At 43.9% G+C, this 18805-nt stretch overlaps 1 protein-coding gene across 1 annotated transcript in view; it reads right to left on the minus strand.

Annotated features, from left to right (window-relative positions):
- Nucleotides 1–435: 435 nt before the first annotated feature.
- The window catches only part of LOC125465636 (nuclease EXOG, mitochondrial-like), a 47301-nt gene continuing 28931 nt past the window's right edge, over nt 436–18805 (minus strand). Inside the window, exon 6 of the mRNA XM_048559366.2 lies at nt 436–1328. Coding sequence (XP_048415323.1) covers nt 867–1328 — 462 coding nt within the window. The 3' untranslated portion in view covers nt 436–866. The remainder of the gene's footprint in view (nt 1329–18805) is intronic.

The following is an 18805-nucleotide window of genomic DNA, read 5'->3' on the forward strand; positions in this document are numbered from 1 at the left end:
ACAACTGGTTGGTGGACCCACAACCAGGTTCGACAGTGCATCAGATGGATCATACTGGTGCTGTCACCTTCAACATTCTCAGACATATCTGGTTCAAATCTCCAGGCGATCCAGTGCAAATCAACAAATCAGTGAGCCTGTCTTTGAGTGGTGGCTCCTTTTAAAGATGAATCTGCACAAGACACAGCAGGGTGAAGTTCTGGGGCCTATTTCTGCCCCGACCCATTCACGCTCTGTTGACAATGGGAAATCTGGCTTGGACGTTCTTAGCAAAATTTCCCTCACCTCAGCAGCAGCAGTCCTGAAGCAAGGAGACTTTCAAAAAATTACAAAGTGGGGATTAAAATAAGGTGGCAACTGGAAAAAATTAAAGCACACAACTAGATCTACCTCATCAGCAAATAGTCAAATTAGTAGATCGTTATATATGCCATACATCAGCTTTTATTGGTAAAAACAACTTATCATTAGGTACCCACATAAACTGTACAAATCACCACACAGTTTACAGCCATATCTAATAGCATGTATCTTACTGGAGCACAGATCTACATTTACTTTGTCAAAGTATTTCTGTCATCTCATCATCTTTTAACTTTGCATATCCTATGCCAGTCAGCAAATAAAATCTCATACTATGAAAGTATGCATCTACAAACCATTTCAGCAGTGATCTGAAGACACATTAAAGCAGTGTGCTTGCTATATCGGTCAATACATACATACCTTATGCAGTACATCTCAGCACAAAATATACATCCATATGTAAGGAGATACAGCGTAGTTCTGTGCCATCCTATAACCTGTATGCCAGTGCATGTCGGTGTACATCTTATGCCAGTACATACTCATGAAGACTACATGGTTTAACCAGCTTTGGCTGCTCTGCTTTCAGCTGCTTCCTTCCATTCCACCTCTTGCTTTTTCTTCAGGTACAGGTTCTGCAGGTACTCATCTGGCTCAATCCCGCTTTCCCGGAGCTCGCCCATGATTTTCTCCAACCCTTGCAAAGTTCTGGCATTCTTCATTTTGCGCCCGGTGATGTACTGAGTGAAGTCTGCAAAGTTCAGCAGCTTGCAGGTGTCTGTCTCGCAGAGATCATGGCACTGTTTGGTTTTGTCCAAGGCTGGGAAGAAAGTGACCCCAGACATCTTCTCCAGGTCCTGGAGGTCTATTTGATATTCAGACAACTGGTGGTCAAAGCCAATTGGGCTGTTGGGCACAACAAAAGCTCCCAGCGCCAACAATTCAGAGGGTGCCTTGCCCTTCTGAACAAGGATGATTTTGTATAGATGTGTCGGGACAGCAACTTCATTCTTCCCTATCACCTAAATGTAAAGACAGAAATACAATGATGAATTGAAGAAATGGGTGAAAAATTGAAGATCACATTTAAAAGGAAAACTAGACAGTCCTGAAAATCTATAATAAAAGAAAATGGCTGGAACTCACAGGACAAGAAAACTTTACAGAAGTTAAGCCAATTCTTTCTCTTCCATTTTCTAATCAGACTACTATAATTTCATTACTTAGCGACATGTAATTTCTTGATTTTATCTCACCCAATTATCAGTCCTCTCACATAAATACTGGACATAGCTCAGATTAAAAACCTAACTCGACAGGTTTAGGTATGCCAGCTGTGGTTTGCTTGTTTTTATCAAGAGGTTGATGTTTTTATTCCGGGCAACTCAATCCATGGCAACAGCCCACTGAGGAGTTAACTGGACAGACTCACTGGTAGCACTGTCACGTGAGTTAGGAAGACGACAATCCCAGTCCTACGAAAGCTACAGAGCTGAACTGAGAGGGTAGCAGGAGATGTCTTTCAGTTCAGGCTTTGTATGAAGATATCATCTGCTCTCTCAGATGTGCTGTTGCAAGATCAGGAGAATTCACAGAATCCCTACAGTACAGAAAGAGGCAAATTCTGCCCATTGAGTCTGCACCAGCCCACTTAACAGTATCCTACCCAAACCTACCTTCCTAGGCCCCATCCCTGTAACCCCACATTTTCCATGGATAATGCACCCAGCCTGCGCATTATGGAAAATTTAATAGGGCCAATCCACCAACCCCGCAAATCTTTAGACTGTGGGAGGAAACTGGAGCACCCAGAGGAAACCCACACAGTCACGGGGAGAACATGCAAACTCCATACAGTTACTCAAGAGTGGAATCGAACCTGTGCTGTGAGGTAGCAGTGCTAACCACTGAGCCACCGTGCCATCCTAATGTCGTAGAAAACATTTATAGTACAACCAGCAACATTTAAATAATTGTTTTTTTTATTCATTCAGAGAATGTGGTCTTTGCCAGACAGGACAGCATTTACTGCCAATCCCTAATGCTCTTGAGAAGACCATGCTGCCTCTTTGAACTGCTGAGGTCCATGTGGTCTAAATACACCCGCTGCACTGCCGGAGAGTTCCAGAATTTTAACCCAGTGACAGTGAAGGAATGGCAACATATATCCAAGTCAGGATGGTGAGAGATTGGGAGGGGAACTTGCACATGGTGGTGTTCCCAGGTATCTGTTGCCCATGTCCTTCCAGAAGCAGAGGTTGTGCATTTGAAAGGTGCTTTCTAATTAGCTTTAGTGAATATAAGCAGTGCATCTCGGGTAGATGGTCACACTGTTGCTATTATCTGTCAGCAGTGAAGGAGGTGAATGCTGAACATGATGAATGGGGTACAAAACAAGCGGGCTTTGATTGCCCTAGAATGGTGTTGAGTTTCTTGAGGGTTGTTGGGGCTGCACCCATCCAGGCAAGTGGGGAGTATTCCATCACACTCCTGACTTGTGCCTTGTAGATGGTGTACAGGCTTTGGGGGGGTCAGTGATGAGTTGCTCACTGTAACCCCTCATCTGTTCTTTAGAGGCAAAATATGTACATCAGGGGTAATAAGGCATAGCTAAGGGTCACCAAGTCTGAAACGTTAACTCTGTTTTTAACTTCACAGATGCTGCTAAACCTGCTGAGCTTTTCCAGCAACTTTGTTTTTCTTCTTGCTAAGAGGAGGTTTTGACTAATAAATCTGGCAGAATTTTATGAGGAGTTGGCCGAGAGTTTGGTTGAGGGTGGGGCCTTTGGCGGAATTTATTTGGATTTCAGCAAGGCCTTTGACATGGTCCCTCATGGGAAACTGATGCAGCAGGTAAAAGTTAATGGGATCTTTTAGATCTCAATAACTTAGCAAGACGGATTCAAAATTCACTTAGTGACAGGAGACAGCGCGTGGTGGGTCAAGGGCTGTTTGTGTGAGTGGAGCTTGATGTGAAGTGGTGTGCCACAGGGATCAATACTGGGTCCCTTTGTGGGGAGATCTGGGTGAGATGATAAGAAAGTTTGCAGATGGCATGAAGACTGGCTGGGTGGCTGACAGTGAACAGGAAGGTTACAGGGCAATTGCCCAGATAGGCAGTGGCAGATGGAATTTAACGCTGATAAATGTGAGATGATGAACTTTGGAAGAAGAAACAAGACAAGGGATTATTCAATGAATTGCAACACTAGGAAATTCAGAGGAAGAGCAGGATCTTGGCGTGCTTGTCACAGAAAATAGTCATTAAGAAGGCATATGGGACACTTGTCTTTGTCAGTTGTGGCACAGATTTAAGAGCAGGGAGGTTATGTTGGAGCTGCACAGAACTTTGGTGAAGTCACAGCTGGAATACTATGTGTAGTTCTGGTCACCAAGCTACAGAAAGGATATGACTGCACCAGAGGTGCTATCTGGGATGGGGCATTTCAGAGATGAAGAGAGGTTGGATAAGCTCAGATTGTTTTCTTTGGAGCAGAGAAGGTTGAGGGAGAATCTGACAGAGATGTATAAGATTTTGAGAATAGAAAGCAGCTATTACTGTCAGTTGAAAGGTCAACATAGAGCCTTAGAATCCCTAAAGTGCGGAAACAGGCCCTTCAGCTCAACAAGTCCACACCGACCATCAGAGCATCCTACCTAGACCCATCCCCAATGAGCCATCTAATCTGTACATCCCTGGACACCACAGGCAATTTAGCACAGCCAATCCACCAAACCTGCAAATCTTTGGACTGTGGGGGGAAACCGGAGCACCCAGCAGAAACCCACGCAGACACGGGGAGAATGTGCAAACTCCACACAGGCAGTCGCCCGAGGATGGAATCGAACCCAGGTCCCTGGCACTGTAAGGCAGCAGTGCAAACCACTGAGCCACCATGCCATCCCAAGAACAAGAGGTCATTATTTTGAGGTGAGGGGCAGGAATTGTTGAAAACATTTTCACCCAGTGTGTGGTGGGTGTCTGGAATGCAATGCCTGGGAGGAAACCTCACAACTTTTAAAAAGCACTTGGATAAACTCTTGAATGGTCATAACATTCAAGGCTGTGGGCCTAGTGCAGAAAAAATGGACCACTGTGGGTAGCTGTATATTTTTGGTGGTACGACTTGACAGGCGAAAGGGCCTCTTCTGTATTGTGTGGTTGTATAATTCTACAACTCATCCAAATTGTTTTGGGTCAAAGATAACCCCAGGATAGTGGGAGATTCATGATGGTAATGCAATGAATGTCAAGGGGAGATGATTAGACTCTCTCTAGTACAAAATTAACTGGTAATAATGACATTAATTTGGTGAAATCTTTGAGTAACGAAATCAAATTTTCAAAGCAATATTGTGGGAGACTAATGGCTAGAGTCTGTTGGACAAAGAATAATCAGTGATATACTTCTGGCAAGTGCTACTTGGTAATGTTCATCTACTGAAACAGTCATGTCTGAACAACCTTTGGAGAGACGTACAGACGGTGATGGACTGCCTGTGGAACAGTAAAGGAATTTCATCAGTAAGCTGACAGACCAAAATGAAGACCTTTCCCTCTGGGACACCCTGGTCCACACTTCCTTCACCCCCAACAACACGCCCCACCCCCTGCCATTTCAGGCCCAGACCTTTCTTCAGAAAACATTTTCTGAAGAAGGGTCTAGGCCCAAAATGTCAGCCTTCCTGCTCCTCTGATACTGCTTGGCCTGCTGTGTTCATCCAGCTCTACACCTTGTTATCTCATATGCACCCTCCCAGCCTGATTGTTAGCAACTCCTTTGTCTGTCCAACCCTCTTTCTCTCTCTTTGGGCTCTATACTATCGTTATATCTCAGCGCAACCCTCCTCCCTATTTTCTGCATGTAAACTGACATTTTTCCAGCGGCCATCAGTTATGAGGAAGGATCGCTGGACCCTAAACGTTAACTCTGATTTTTCCTTCACAGATGTTGCGAAATCTGTTGAGCTTTTCCAGCAACTTTGTTTTTGTAACTGCTTTATTGCATGGACAGCATATTGCTGGCATCAAATGAGCTTTTAAACAGCTGAATCCTTTAAATAAAGGAGGTTGGCAGGTCCCCTACCCTTATGGAGGTAAGGTGGTGCTGGGTTAGCCAGCAGACCTATTTCACATGCCCCAGCAGGCACATGTGAACACCAAAACCAATCCCTCTGGTCCACGCGCCATCCTGACTTGCAATTACATTGCTGTTCCTTCACTGTACATATACTGGCCAGACTGTCACTGTTCTTGCAGGTAATTCACTAATACTTTATCAAGGGCATATAGGGATGGGGAAACATTTTAGGATTGAGAGGTAACCTTATGGAATCATACAAGATTCTTACAGGGACTGACAGAGTAGATGCAGAGAGGTTGTACAAGAGTCTAGGGCCAGAGGGTGCAATTGTAGAATAAGGGATGGGCCAGTTAGGACAGAGATAAGGAAGAATTTATTCTCTCAGAGAGTAATGAATCTTATGAATAATTTAATGCAGAGACGAGGGTGTTAAGTTTATGGAAGACTGAAATACATGTATTTTTAATTGGTATGGGAAACAAAGGTTACGGTGAAAAGGCAGGAAAACAGAGTTGTGGATTATCAGGCGAACCATGATCTCATTGAGTGGCAGAGCAGATTTGATAGATCAAATAGCCTTTGTCTGCTCTTACACTGTATCGTCCAAATGCTAGTTTATTCAGCCATGACCAGTTCTCCTCTGAGGAATTAAATAAAGGCACAAACTTTAGGCAGGAAGGTAGACTTTAAGGGGTGCCTTAAAGAAAGTGAGGCAGGGAGGTCAGCAGACAGTACTCCAAACAAAGTTTAGGGATGGGGCAACTTAAAGTTCATCCACCAACAGGGAGCACATAAAACTAGGTATGCACAAAAGGCCAAAGTTAAAGGAGCGCAGATATCTGTGCTGCAGAAGACAGTGAGTAATGAATACATAAAGGAATCTGAAACAAGGATGAGAACTTTAAAATCAAGATGTTGCTAGATTGGGAGTCAATCATAGGTCAACAAGCACACAGATGAAAGTTGAATGGAACTTGGTGTGAATTAAAACACAAACCCAGCGAGTTTTAGATGGTCTTATGTTTATGCAGGAGATCAGCTCTGATGGTCAGGTCCAACAGTAACTGGGGTAAGACATGGTTTCACCAGGGGATGTGCTGATACAGGGATGAAATTGGCAACATTTCAGAAGTGGTAATAGTTCTAATGATGGCACTAACATGAGGTTATAAGCTCATTTTGGGATCTATTTTAACACCAAGGTAGCGAATAGACTGTTTTAATCTCAGACTGTTGACAAAAGGAGGAATGGAATCATAGCCAGGAAATGGAATTTGTAGCAGGGACTGAAGTGGCCAAAAAGTGTGGCTAGCAAGCCTGCGCTATCTGGTATGAAGCCCTCAAACTAGTTCCTATTTGTATCTGAGTACATTTGAGTGTACACATTTTAATTTAGTTGTCCCTGCCCCACAACATGTGAGTTTGCCCTCTTCTGTGTCCAACTTTCTGTGTGAGATTTGCTAGTCAGGGCCTATTGGAGGCAGTTTTATCTACATTAGAGACAGGAGAAAGTCTCTTAGCCCCTCAAGCCTGATCTTACATTCAATCAGCTCATGATTGATTCAACTCCGCATATCCAACCTTGCCTTACATTCTATAATATTTTAAATGTTTTAAAATTAAAAACTGATCTAGCATCAATTCATCATGTAATATATTTACATCAGGATAAGAGACTCACTCCAAGAAAAACACTATCTGCTTCGCTTAAACCTTCAATCACTACTTAGTAGTTCAGAAGAAAGCTTCTATATTTCATATCAAGTGGGAGACAGCGAGTTGGACAGCTATAAGACACTCTGCTTCCTACAGCTATTATACATGCAATTTGAGCTGATCAGAATGTCAGCTAGCTAGATCTGATAATCAGATTACTGGTGGTGCTGTATTGAGGGGATGCTCGTGGCTGTTAATATTGTCTTTACAACACTCTAATTATTCAGTTAAATGGCATTTCAATTCATATCAACACATTCCCTGTCACAGGAGATGACAACATGTAGCCTCAGGATGAGTTCTACTTTGCTGGTACAGAATTAGTAATAACTGAGCTGCCAAAATCGACACAGTTTTCCTTCAACATTGTGTACCAGAGAACACGGCTGAGTTCAAAACATGAAACAATACAGCAACAACAAGAAATAGTCACATAGTCAAAATGTCTAAGGTTTTAGAGTAGATCTGTAGCTTGGGTTGTGGGTGTTGAGATTGGTTGGCTCACCGAGCTGGTTTCTTGTTTCGCAAGCATTTCATTACCATGCTGGGTAACACAGTCTTAAAACCATCCAGGTTTTAAAAACGAGGCAGGAAAACACACTGACCCTTCATCGGAGGCTGCACTCAGGATGTTACCCAGCATGGTAATAGAATGTCTGCGGAACAACAAAACAGCTCCAGGGAGCCAACCGACCTCAACAGTCAAAATGCTCAGAGGGTGGATGCAGGCATGATGGGGTGAATGGTCACCTTCTGCACTGTACGACTTCTGAGATTCTGTGGATCAGAGAAGGTCCAATGATGCTATCGCATTTACACTCACCTGGAACTGAGTATTTTAACCCTCAACCAATATCACTGGAAGCCAGAAAGTCTGCTTTTAACACAGCTGTTTGCAAACTGACTGTCACATATCCTACATCGACAACAATACTTCAGAAGTTGTTCATTGCCTGTTGCTTGTCCAAAACGTATGTGTAAATGCTTACAGAGGGACTTCATATCATCCCTGACTTGTCCCTTACTGTTAGTGAGGTCCGCTCCCCAACAGTTCAGGTCGTGGGGGAGTGTCATTGACTTTTCTTGCGACCTGAGCTGCAGATTAAGAGGGTAATTGAACCCTCGCATCAAGCCAGATTCGAGGGAAGATTTTGGTCTCTCCTTGTACTGTACTGGTGGAATACATGAATAAAAATTGCCATGTGCGTCAAGCTCTGTTGGCAGTACAACAACAACCCCAACAGCTGTACAGGGTATTGGGGTAACCAGCGATCGTGAAAATTGCATTTAAATGCATACAACTGCATATAAATGTGCATGTTCTTTCTTCAGACTGCAGAGTATGATGGCTGTGTCTCATGATTTGTATCGCCTATAGTTTTTCTGTTTTTGCCTTTTCACTGCTGCATTATTTCTGGGGCAGTTCATTAATAAATATTTGTCTCCAGTCATAATGGGGATTCCTTTTCCCAAAATTTTTTGCTGCCAGACCTGTTGAGCTTTTCCAGCAATTTCTGTTTTTGTTTCTGATTTACAACATCTGCAGTTTTTTCAGTTTTTCTTCAAACAGTGAAGCTCTGCCTTCAGAGAGAAAACTCTTCCTTATAAATGTAAATCAAGTGCCCAGCACAGCAAAGTTGACAAATGAATTTTCTGGAATGGCATTACATCACTAAGATCAGGAGAGGCCTGGGTTCAATGCCTGGTCTGTGTTAAACTGAAACAAATTTCACTGCTGGGATGACACAAGGAGTGTCCTAAATGTGGGGCAGGGTGATTAGTCAGGGATCCTTACCTGTGCCATTAGCCCAGTGAACTAGAAAGAGTCGGGCTGACTGAAAGCATCAGGGTCAGCTTTAACGATCAATGTGTTCAAACAGCTTTCGATGCTAGCAGTCTGCTTTTGCAATTTTCTTCCCAAAAGGGTGCCTTGAGGATGTCAGTTTGTTTACAGCCGCGTCTATCTGACTCAGTGTTGTGAACAGAAGAGAAAATATAGCTAAATAACGTTTCCGAGTCAAGGGAAGTCAGGTATCGCAATGTGACTTGCTGGTGGGTTCCAGTTACTGTGTTGGACCCTTAGTGCTGCCTTAAGTTACAGAAACAACAGAAAGGAGAGAGAACAAGCAAGCAAACAAACACACACAAAGGAATGGCAGTCTGCCACAGAAGAATAGTGATGCAGCGCGACAGAAAATAGGGAGTGAGCAAAATGTCTCATCAAGTCAGTGCGATTCTTCTGGCTTTGCTTGTGAGAGTAAATTGTAAAATTAGCATAACTGGGCTGAGCAAACCAAGCAAAAACCTGCAATGAACAACGGCCGACTGCAACTAGCCAGAATATGCCAGCATAACACAAAGATGTTACCACTCTCCGTCACACTGTAACCATAAGACATAGGAGCAGAAGTAGGCCATTCGGCCCATTGGGTCCACTATGCTATTCAGTGGGATCATGGCTGATCTGATAATCCTCAACTCTAGTTCTTGCCTTTTTCCTACATCCTTTGACTTCTTTACTTTAAAAATCTGTCCATCTCAGCCTTGAACATATTTAATGACTCAGTCTTTACAATCCTCTGCAGTACAGAATTCCACAGATTCGTAGCACTCTGGGAGAAAGCATTCCTCCTGATCTACTTCTTTCATGGGTGATTCTTTACTCTGAGATTAATACCTCTGGTTCTAGATTCTGTCACAAAGGAAACAACCAATCCGCATCTATGCTATCAAATTCATTGAGAATTTTACATGTCTTAAGAAGATTGCCTCTTATTCTTCTAAACTCTGCTAGTACTAGTTCAAACTACTCAAACTCTCCCAATAAGAAATTCCACTGCACCCATGATCAACCTACTGAACCTTCTCTGGACCAGTATACCTTTCCTTAAGATCAGAGGACTAAAACTGTTCACGATATTCCCGCTGTGGACAGTTTTAGCAAGACCTCCCTAGTTTTATTCTCTTTCCCTTTCAAATAAAGGTCACCATTTTATTTGGCTTCCCTATTTCCTGCTCAACTTGGTTGCTACTCTGTGATGCACGCATTAGGACCTCCAAATCTCTCCGTGCTGCAGTCTTTTCCCATTTAAATAATACTCAACATTTCTGTTCTTTCTGCCAGTGCATAACCTCACATTTTACTACTGTATATTACATCTGCTAAACATAACATGTCAATGTCCCTCTGTGGACTCTTTGGATCATCTTCACCACTTGTCCTCCCACCTATTTTTGTGAAATGTGCAAACTTGGCAAGTTTATTTACTTCCATTCTCCAAGTCTTCAATATATATTGTAAATAACTGGCCCCAACACTCTGTTAGTTACAAGGTGAAAATGCCTTATTTGTTCCAGCTCTTTGCCTTCTATTCGTTAGCCAATTGTCAATCCTTGCTAATATACTGCCCCCTTACCACGGGGACTCCTTTTAACAGCTTCAGCATGACCTGAGACTCCTAGCGGCAGCTGTTTTTATTGGCTTCGGTCTGGATCTCCTTGTGGTGGCTTCAGTCAGTCTGTGACTCCATGCAGCACTTTCTTCGGTATCCTGGTGGGGTCAGACCAGAATTCCAACGGGAATTGTGTCCTCAAATCCACACCCATGAAATGGACTAAGCGGACTTCATCTTAAATTCTCTTTAATTTTGTTTTCTTTATTATCCGGGAAGGACTCTTATTCCAAACTTTTTCTGTCTTTAGTTTTCAGATTTGTTAGTATGATTCTGTACTTTTGAAGGTCTGTAACGCCGGACGTCTTATATTTTTGTTAATTTTTTTTTCCAGGAATTTATACTCAAGAACATGTACCTACATGCCTTTATACCTAAGACGGCGCCTTAAGTGGCAAGTTGTAAATTTTTCACCGTTCTAATGTGAGTACGTGACAATAAAGCTGATTCAATTCAATTCAGTTCAATGCATCTTATTAAGTAGCTTTGTGCGCAGTACCTTCATGGATGCCTTTCAGCAATTTGCCAGCATTCACCCAGGTTGCCAGTTCAATTACAATATTAAGTGCAAGTCGGTTTATTAAGAGTGACAACTAGGCCATAATGGGGAGGTGATGGCCCTGTGGTACTATTTGTTAGGCTGTTAATTCCAACACAGAGGTAATATTCTGGGAACCTGGATTGGAGTCCCATTTCCAGCCATGGAAATTTTAATCCAATAAATATCTGGAATTAAGAGTCTAATAATCTTTGCCAATTGTTGGACAAAAACAAATCTGGTTCACTAATGCCCTTTAGGGAAGGAAATCTGCCATCCTCACCAGGTCTAGCCACACTGACTTCACTCTGACTGCAGTGCAGTCAACTCTTAACTGCTTGATGGACAATAAATACTGGCCTGGCCAGTGATGCCCACATCCTGCGAATGAATAAAACAAGGAAGCAGCAGAGTGAGCTAGCAGTGAAGAAGTTACAAAGCAAAATCATCTCTGATTTGGTATAATGATTTCAGTCTGATAATGAATTCTGATCCCTTCTGATTCAGGTTCTTTTTGTTTTCAACTGGTTGTTCTGAACTCTGTAGTCTGAATGACCCCTGTTGGTAACATTAACTTGGGAAGCAATGCTGAGACAGATAGCTTGAATATAACAGTTGGTTTGGGGTAAAGACAGTATGTCTATTATCGACTTCATGCTTCCCTACCCCAGCAGCCAATTTCAGTAATATGTTCATTAGTGTTCTTTGTACCAAACAATCATAGAGAGTAACACAAGGATGTTCATGGCATTCAGATATCGTTAGAGGGGGCCCTAGCAGTGACTTCGAAACAAGAGTAAGACACTCAGCCCCTTGTGTCTGCTGTGCCAGTCACTTCGATTGCGAGTCTGACTCTACTTAACTAATTCAATATACCTTACTAGCGACCAAATGGTTTAATCAAATTCTGATTTCTCTCCACAGATGTTGTCAGACCTACTGAGTTTTGCAGCAATTTCTGTTTTTATTGTAAATCCCCTATCAATCTCAGTTGTGAAATTTCCAATTGACCCCGACCTCACCTGTCTTTCGTAGGAGAGAACTCCAGATTTCTATTACCCTTGCTACGAACAAAATGTTTCATAGAATCCCTATGGTGTGGAAGCTGGCCATTCAACACACTGAGTCTACAAAGCCCTCCAAAAAACATCCCACCCAGATCTACCCCCTCGACCTATCCCTGTAACCTTGCATTTCTATTGGATAATCCACCTAGCCTGCACATTCCTAGGCACGATAGGTAATTTAGCATGACTAATCCACCCTAACCTGCACACCTTTGGAGTGTGACAGGACGCCAGAGCACCCACACGAAATCCACGCGGAGACAGTCGCCCGAAGATGGAATTGAGCCCGGATCCCTGGCACTGTCAGGTAGCAGTGCTACCCACTGAGCCATCGTGCCACGCCTTTCATAACAGCTTCTCGGAGGCTTAGTTAACTTAATGTTCATTTTAATTAAAGTTAGTCTTATTTTTAATGTTAATGAGGAACTGGAAAGCTACAGAGTAAAAGTGTATTCAATTAAAAATAAATTTACCCACGCAATTGGAAAACAGAATGCGGGATCCTGATAAGCAGAAGCATCCAAGTACAGCATCAACAGTTCATCCACCTCACCCCCCCGCCGAGGAGCTCGAACAGTTCATCCACTTCACCACCCCAGAGGAGCTCGAACAGTTCATCCATTTCACCAACACCTTCCACCCCAGCCTCAAGTTCACCTGGGACATCTCCAACACATCCCTCACCTTCCTGGACCCCTCAGTCTCCAACTCAGGCAAACAGCTTGTAACTGATGTCCATTTCAAGCCCACCGACTCCCACAGCTACCTAGAATACACCTCCTCCCACCCACCCTCCTGCAAAAATTCCATCCCCTATTCCAAATTCCTCCGCCTCCGCCGCATCTGCTCCCACGTTGAGGCATTCCACTACCGCACATCCCAGATGTTCAAGTTCTTCAAAGACCGCAACTTTCCCCCCACAGCGGTCGAGAACGCCCTTGACCACGTCTCCTGCATTTCCCACAACACATCCCTCACACCCCGCCCCCGCCACAACCGCCCCCAGAGGATCCCCCTCGTTCTCACACACCACACCACCAACCTCCGGATACAACGCATCATCCTCCGACACTTCCGCCATCTACAATCCGACCCCACCACCCAAGACATTTTTCCATCCCCACCCTTGTCTGCTTTCCGGAGAGACCACTCTCTCCGTGACTCCCTTGTTCGCTCCACACTGCCTTCCAACCCCACCACACCCGGCACCTTCCCCTGCAACCGCAGGAAGTGCTACACTTGCCCCCACACCTCCTCCCTCACCCCCATCCCAGGCCCCAAGATGACTTTCCACATTAAGCAGAGGTTCACCTGCACATCTGCCAATGTGGTATACTGCATCCACTGTACCCGGTGTGGCTTCCTCTACATTGGGGAAACCAAGCGGAGGCTTGGGGACCGCTTTGCAGAACACCTCCGCTCGGTTCGCAATAAACAACTGCACCTCTCAGTCGCGAACCATTTCCACTCCCCCTCCCATTCTTTAGATGACATGTCCATCATGGGCCTCCTGCTGTGCCACAATGATGCCACCCGAAGGTTGCAGGAACAGCAACTCATATTCCGCTTGGGAACCCTGCAGCCCAATGGTAGCAATGTGGACTTCACCAGCTTCAAAATCTCCCCTTCCCCCATCGCAACCCAAAACCAGCCCAGCTCGTCCCCTCCCCCCACTGCATCACACAAAAAGCCCAGCTCTTCCTCTCCACCCACTGCATCCCAAAACCAGCCCAGCCTGTCTCTGCCCCCCTAACCTGTTCTTCCTCTCATCCATCCCTTCCTCCCACCCCAAGCCGCACCCCCATCTACCTACTAACCTCATCCCACCTCCTTGACCTGTCCGTCTTCCCTGGACTGACCTATCCCCTCCCTACCTCCCCACCTATACTCTCCTCCCCACCTATCTTCTTCACTCTCCATCTTCGGTCCGCCTCCCCCTCTCTCCCTATTTATTCCAGTTCCCTCTCCCCATCCCCCTCTCTGATGAAGGGTCTAGGCCCGAAACGTCAGCTTTTGTGCTCCTGAGATGCTGCTTGGCCTGCTGTGTTCATCCAGCCTCACATTTTATTATCTTGGAATTCTCCAGCATCTGCAGTTCCCATTATCTCTAGCACAGCATCAGTTACACTTCTACAATATAATTAACTTGAATCCTCCAGTCATCACTACTATAATGTTCATTTTCTAATAACGTTCTATGACACACTGATGGCTGTGCACCTTGTGTTTGTTAAACACATATGTAAAATATCATGTTGAATATATTGTTTACTCACCCAATTATTTTCGATCTATGGTGCCCTCACAAAACAAATATTGACCAGATATATCAGGCTGCATTTATACCCATTAACCTATTTCAGAGTCAACAGAAACTATCTGCTGCCTTTGCTTCTGCAAAACAACACAGATTAGTCTCATTCAACAACAACTTCCTGCATTTCTATAGCTCAATAATGTCACATCATTACCCAAGGTGCTTCGCAGAGAGCATTACAGGCCAAAATTTGATATCAAGCCACGTTAGGCAGTATCAGGGTCGATAACCATAAGCTTTGTCAAAGAGATAAGTTTCAAGGGAGGTCTTAATGGTGTGAAGAGAGTTAAAGAGGCAGACAGGTTCAGAAGTCCAGAGCTGGGCAGGCAATATCTGTGAACACAGAGTTAAGGGCTTCATGATTTACAGAAGCCATCAACCTGAAAATTTAAGGCTGTTGCTCTCCCCAGCTCTGCGTTTCCAACATCTTCAGTGTTTTATTGTAAATTTCTAGCATCCAAACTATATTGTTTTAGCAAAAGCCTTGGGCCGGGTTAAAGTAGCACGTGGAGCTCGGCATTCCTCCCACTACAGTTCTGTCAATAGTAGGAAGTCTGCAACTAGAGTGTGATGGGCAGATAGGCTTTGTGCATTATGAAAACTGTACAGCTTGCCCAATATTTACAAGGAAGTTGCTGGGATTGGAGAGTTCAAGCTGTAGAGACAGGCTGAACAGACTGCAGCTTTTTTCCCTGGAATGCTGGAAGCTAAGGGATGACCTTATAGAGGTTTATAAAATCATGAGGGCCATGAATAGGGGAGTCTGAAACTAGACGGTATAGGCTTTAGGTGAGAAGGGGAAGATTTAAATGGATACTAAGGGGCAACTTTTTCACGCAGAGTGTGATGTGTGTATGAAATGAACTGCAAGAGGAGGTGGTGGAGACTGATACAGTTACAACATTTAAAAGACATCTGGATGGGTTTATGAATAGGAAGGGTTTACAAGGATATGGGCCAAACGCTCCAAAGTGAACTGGATTAATTTAGTACATCTGGTCGGTATGGACGAGTTGGACCGAAGGGTCTGTTTCCGTGCTGTATAACTCTATAAAATACACATACAGAAATATAACAGGAAGTAAGTTATTGTGAAGAGGAAGAGGCAGCACACTGGTATTAATTTTGAAAAGGATGCAAGATAGAGACCTGTGGGCATTCATGCACAAAGCTTTTGAAGGTGACAGGTAGGGTTAATGTAACAGTTAATCGAAGTGTGTGTGATGTCAGGCTTTATACAGCAAGCAAGTTGTACTAAAACTATAGAAATAAAACTTAGAAAATATTGTTCCTTTTCTGGATTCTACACAATAACAGGGTGTGAAGCTTGGGGAAGGATACTGAAAGAGATTCATGAGAATGGATCCAGGGATGAGCAATTACTTATAGGACAGAATAGAGAAACTAGGATTGTGCTCTGAGCAGAGAAGGCCAAGGTGAGAGGTGTTTACAATTATGGATAAGTTTTAGATAAATAATGAAGAATTGTTCCCAATGTCATAAGGACCTATAACTCCAGGTCACAGATATAAAGCAACTGGCAAAAGAACCAGAGACAACATGATGAAAAACACTTTCACAAAACGTGTGGCTAGAATCTGAAATGCTCTATAGAATGCCCGGTGAATATTGATTCAATAGTAACTTTCAGATGAGAAGAACATAAATATTTAAGGGAGAACATAACAGCAGGGATATTGGGAAGATAAACTAAATGGGCTTCTCCAAAACAGCTGGCACAGACTCAATGGACTGGATGCCCTTCTTGATAGCGATTACAATTCCGTTATGTTTACTTTAGTGATGGAAAGGGATAGGTGTATACCACTGGGCAAGAGTTATTGCTGGGGGAAAGGCAATTACAATGAGATTAGGCAAGATTTAGGGAGCATAGGATGGGGAAGGAAACTGCAGGGGATGGGCACATTAGAAATGTGGAGCTTATTCAAGGAAAAGCTCCTGTGTGTCCCAGATAAATATGTACCGGTCAGGCAGGGAGGAAGCTGTAGAGCGCGGGAGCCGTGGATTACGAAAGAGTTGGAATCTCTGGTCAAGAGGAAGAAGAAGGCTTATGTTAGGATGAATTGTGAAGGCTCAGTTAGGGCGCTTGAGGGCTACGGGGTGGCAATGAAGGACCTAAAGAGAGAGCTCAGAAGAGCCAGGAGGAGACATGAGAAGTTGTTGGCGGATAGGATCAGGGTAAACCCTAAGGCTTTCTATAGGTATTTAAGGAATAAAAGAATGACGCAATTAAGATTAGGGCCAATCAAGGATAGTAGTGGGAAGTTGTGTGTGGAGTCAGAGGAGATAGAGGAAGCACTAAATGAATATTTTTCAACAGTATTCACTCTAGAAAACGACAATATTGTCGAGGAGAATACTGAGATACAGGCTACTAGACTAGGTGGGATTGAGGTTCACAAGGAAGAGGTATTAGAAATCCTACAGAGTGTGAAAATAGATAAGTCCCCTGGGCCGGATGGGATTTATCCTAGGATCCTCTGGGAAGCTAGGGAGGAGATTTCCGAGCCTTTGGCATTGATCTTTAACTCATCATTGTCTATAGGAATAGTGCCAGATGACTGGAGGATAGCAAATGTGGTTCCCCTGTTCAAGAAGGGGAGTAGAGACAACCCTGGTAATTATAGACCAGTGAGCCTTACCTGAGTTGTTGGTAAAGTGTTGGAAATGGTTATAAGGGATAGGATTTATAATCATCTAGAAAGGAATAAATTGATTAGGGATAGTCAGCACGGTTTTGTGAAGGGAAGGTCGTGCCTCACAAACCTTATTGAGTTCTTTGAGAAGGTGACCAAACAGGTATATAAGAGTAAACCGGTTGATGTGGTGTATATGGATTTCAACAAGGCATTCGATATGGTTCCCCACAGTAGGCTATTGTACAAAATGCGGAGGAATGGAATTGTGGGAGATATAGCACTTTGGATCGGGAATTGGCTTGCTGAAAGAAGACAGAGGGTGTAGTTGATGGGAAATGTTCATTCTGGAGACCAGTTACTAGTGGTGTACCGCACGGGTCGGTGTTGGGTCAACTGCTGTTTGTCATTTTTATAAATGACCTGGATGAGGGCGTAGAAGGATGGGTTAGTAAATTTGCAGACGACACTAAGGTCGATGGAGTTGTGGATAATGATGAAGGATGCTGTAGGTTGCAGAGGGGCATTGATAAGCTGCAGAGCTGGGCTGAGAGGTGGCAAATGGAGTTTAATGCAGACAGGTGTGAGGTGATGCACTTTGGTAGGAGTAACCGGAATGCAAAGTACTGGGCTAATGGTAAGCTTCTTAGTAGTGTAGATGAGCAGAGAGATCTCGGTGTCTATGTACACAGATCCTTGAAAGTTGCCACACAGGTTGACAGGGCTGTTAAGAAGGCATACAGTGTTTTAGCTTTTATTAATAGAGGGATCGAGTTCCGGAACCAAGAGGTTATGGTGAAGCTGTACAAAACTCTGGTGCGGCCGCACTTGGAGTATTGTGTACAGTTCTGGTCACCGCATTATAAGAAGGATGTGAAAGCTTTGGAAAGGGTGCAGAGGAGATTTCCTAGGATGTTGCCTGGTATGGAGGGAAGGTCTTACGAGGAAAGGCTGAGGGACTTGAGGCTGTTTTCATTAGAGAGAAGAAGGTTGAGAGGTGACTTAATTGAAACATATAAAATAATCAGAGGGTTAGATAGGGTGGATAGGGAGAGCCTTTTTCCTAGGATGGTATCGGCGAGCCTGAGGGGGCATAGCTTTAAATTGAGGGGTGAAAGATATAGGACAGATGTCAGAGGTAGTTTCTTTACTCAGAGAGTAGTAAGGGAATGGAACGCTTTGCCTGCAACGGTAGTAGATTCGCCAACTTTAGGTACATTTAAGTCGTCATTGGATAAGCATATGGACGTACATGGAATAGTGTAGGTTCGATGGGCTTCAGATCAGTATGACAGAACGGCACAACATCGAGGGCCGAAGGGCCTGTACTGAGCTGTAATGTTCTATAAGCAGTAGTTCTCTGTCATTCATTGGATGATACTTTAAGTAAGACACTCTTCACCTTTCTTTTCCCCCATGGAGAAGTAAAACATCTGGATTCACAAACCTTTAAAGGATTTTGCCTTCTTAAAATAATTCAAACAAAGTAATGTCATCGAATCCTGACAATGTGGAAACAGGCCCTTCGGCCCAACAAGTCCACAATGATCCTCAGAACATCCCACCCAGACCCATCCCCTTGTAACCGACCCAATCTACACCTCCCTGAACACTACAGGCAATTTAGCATGGCCACTCCACCCAGCCTGCACATCTTTGGACCTTGGG

This window comes from Stegostoma tigrinum, chromosome 2, assembly GCF_030684315.1.
Source record: "Stegostoma tigrinum isolate sSteTig4 chromosome 2, sSteTig4.hap1, whole genome shotgun sequence".
NCBI lineage: Eukaryota > Metazoa > Chordata > Chondrichthyes > Orectolobiformes > Stegostomatidae > Stegostoma > Stegostoma tigrinum.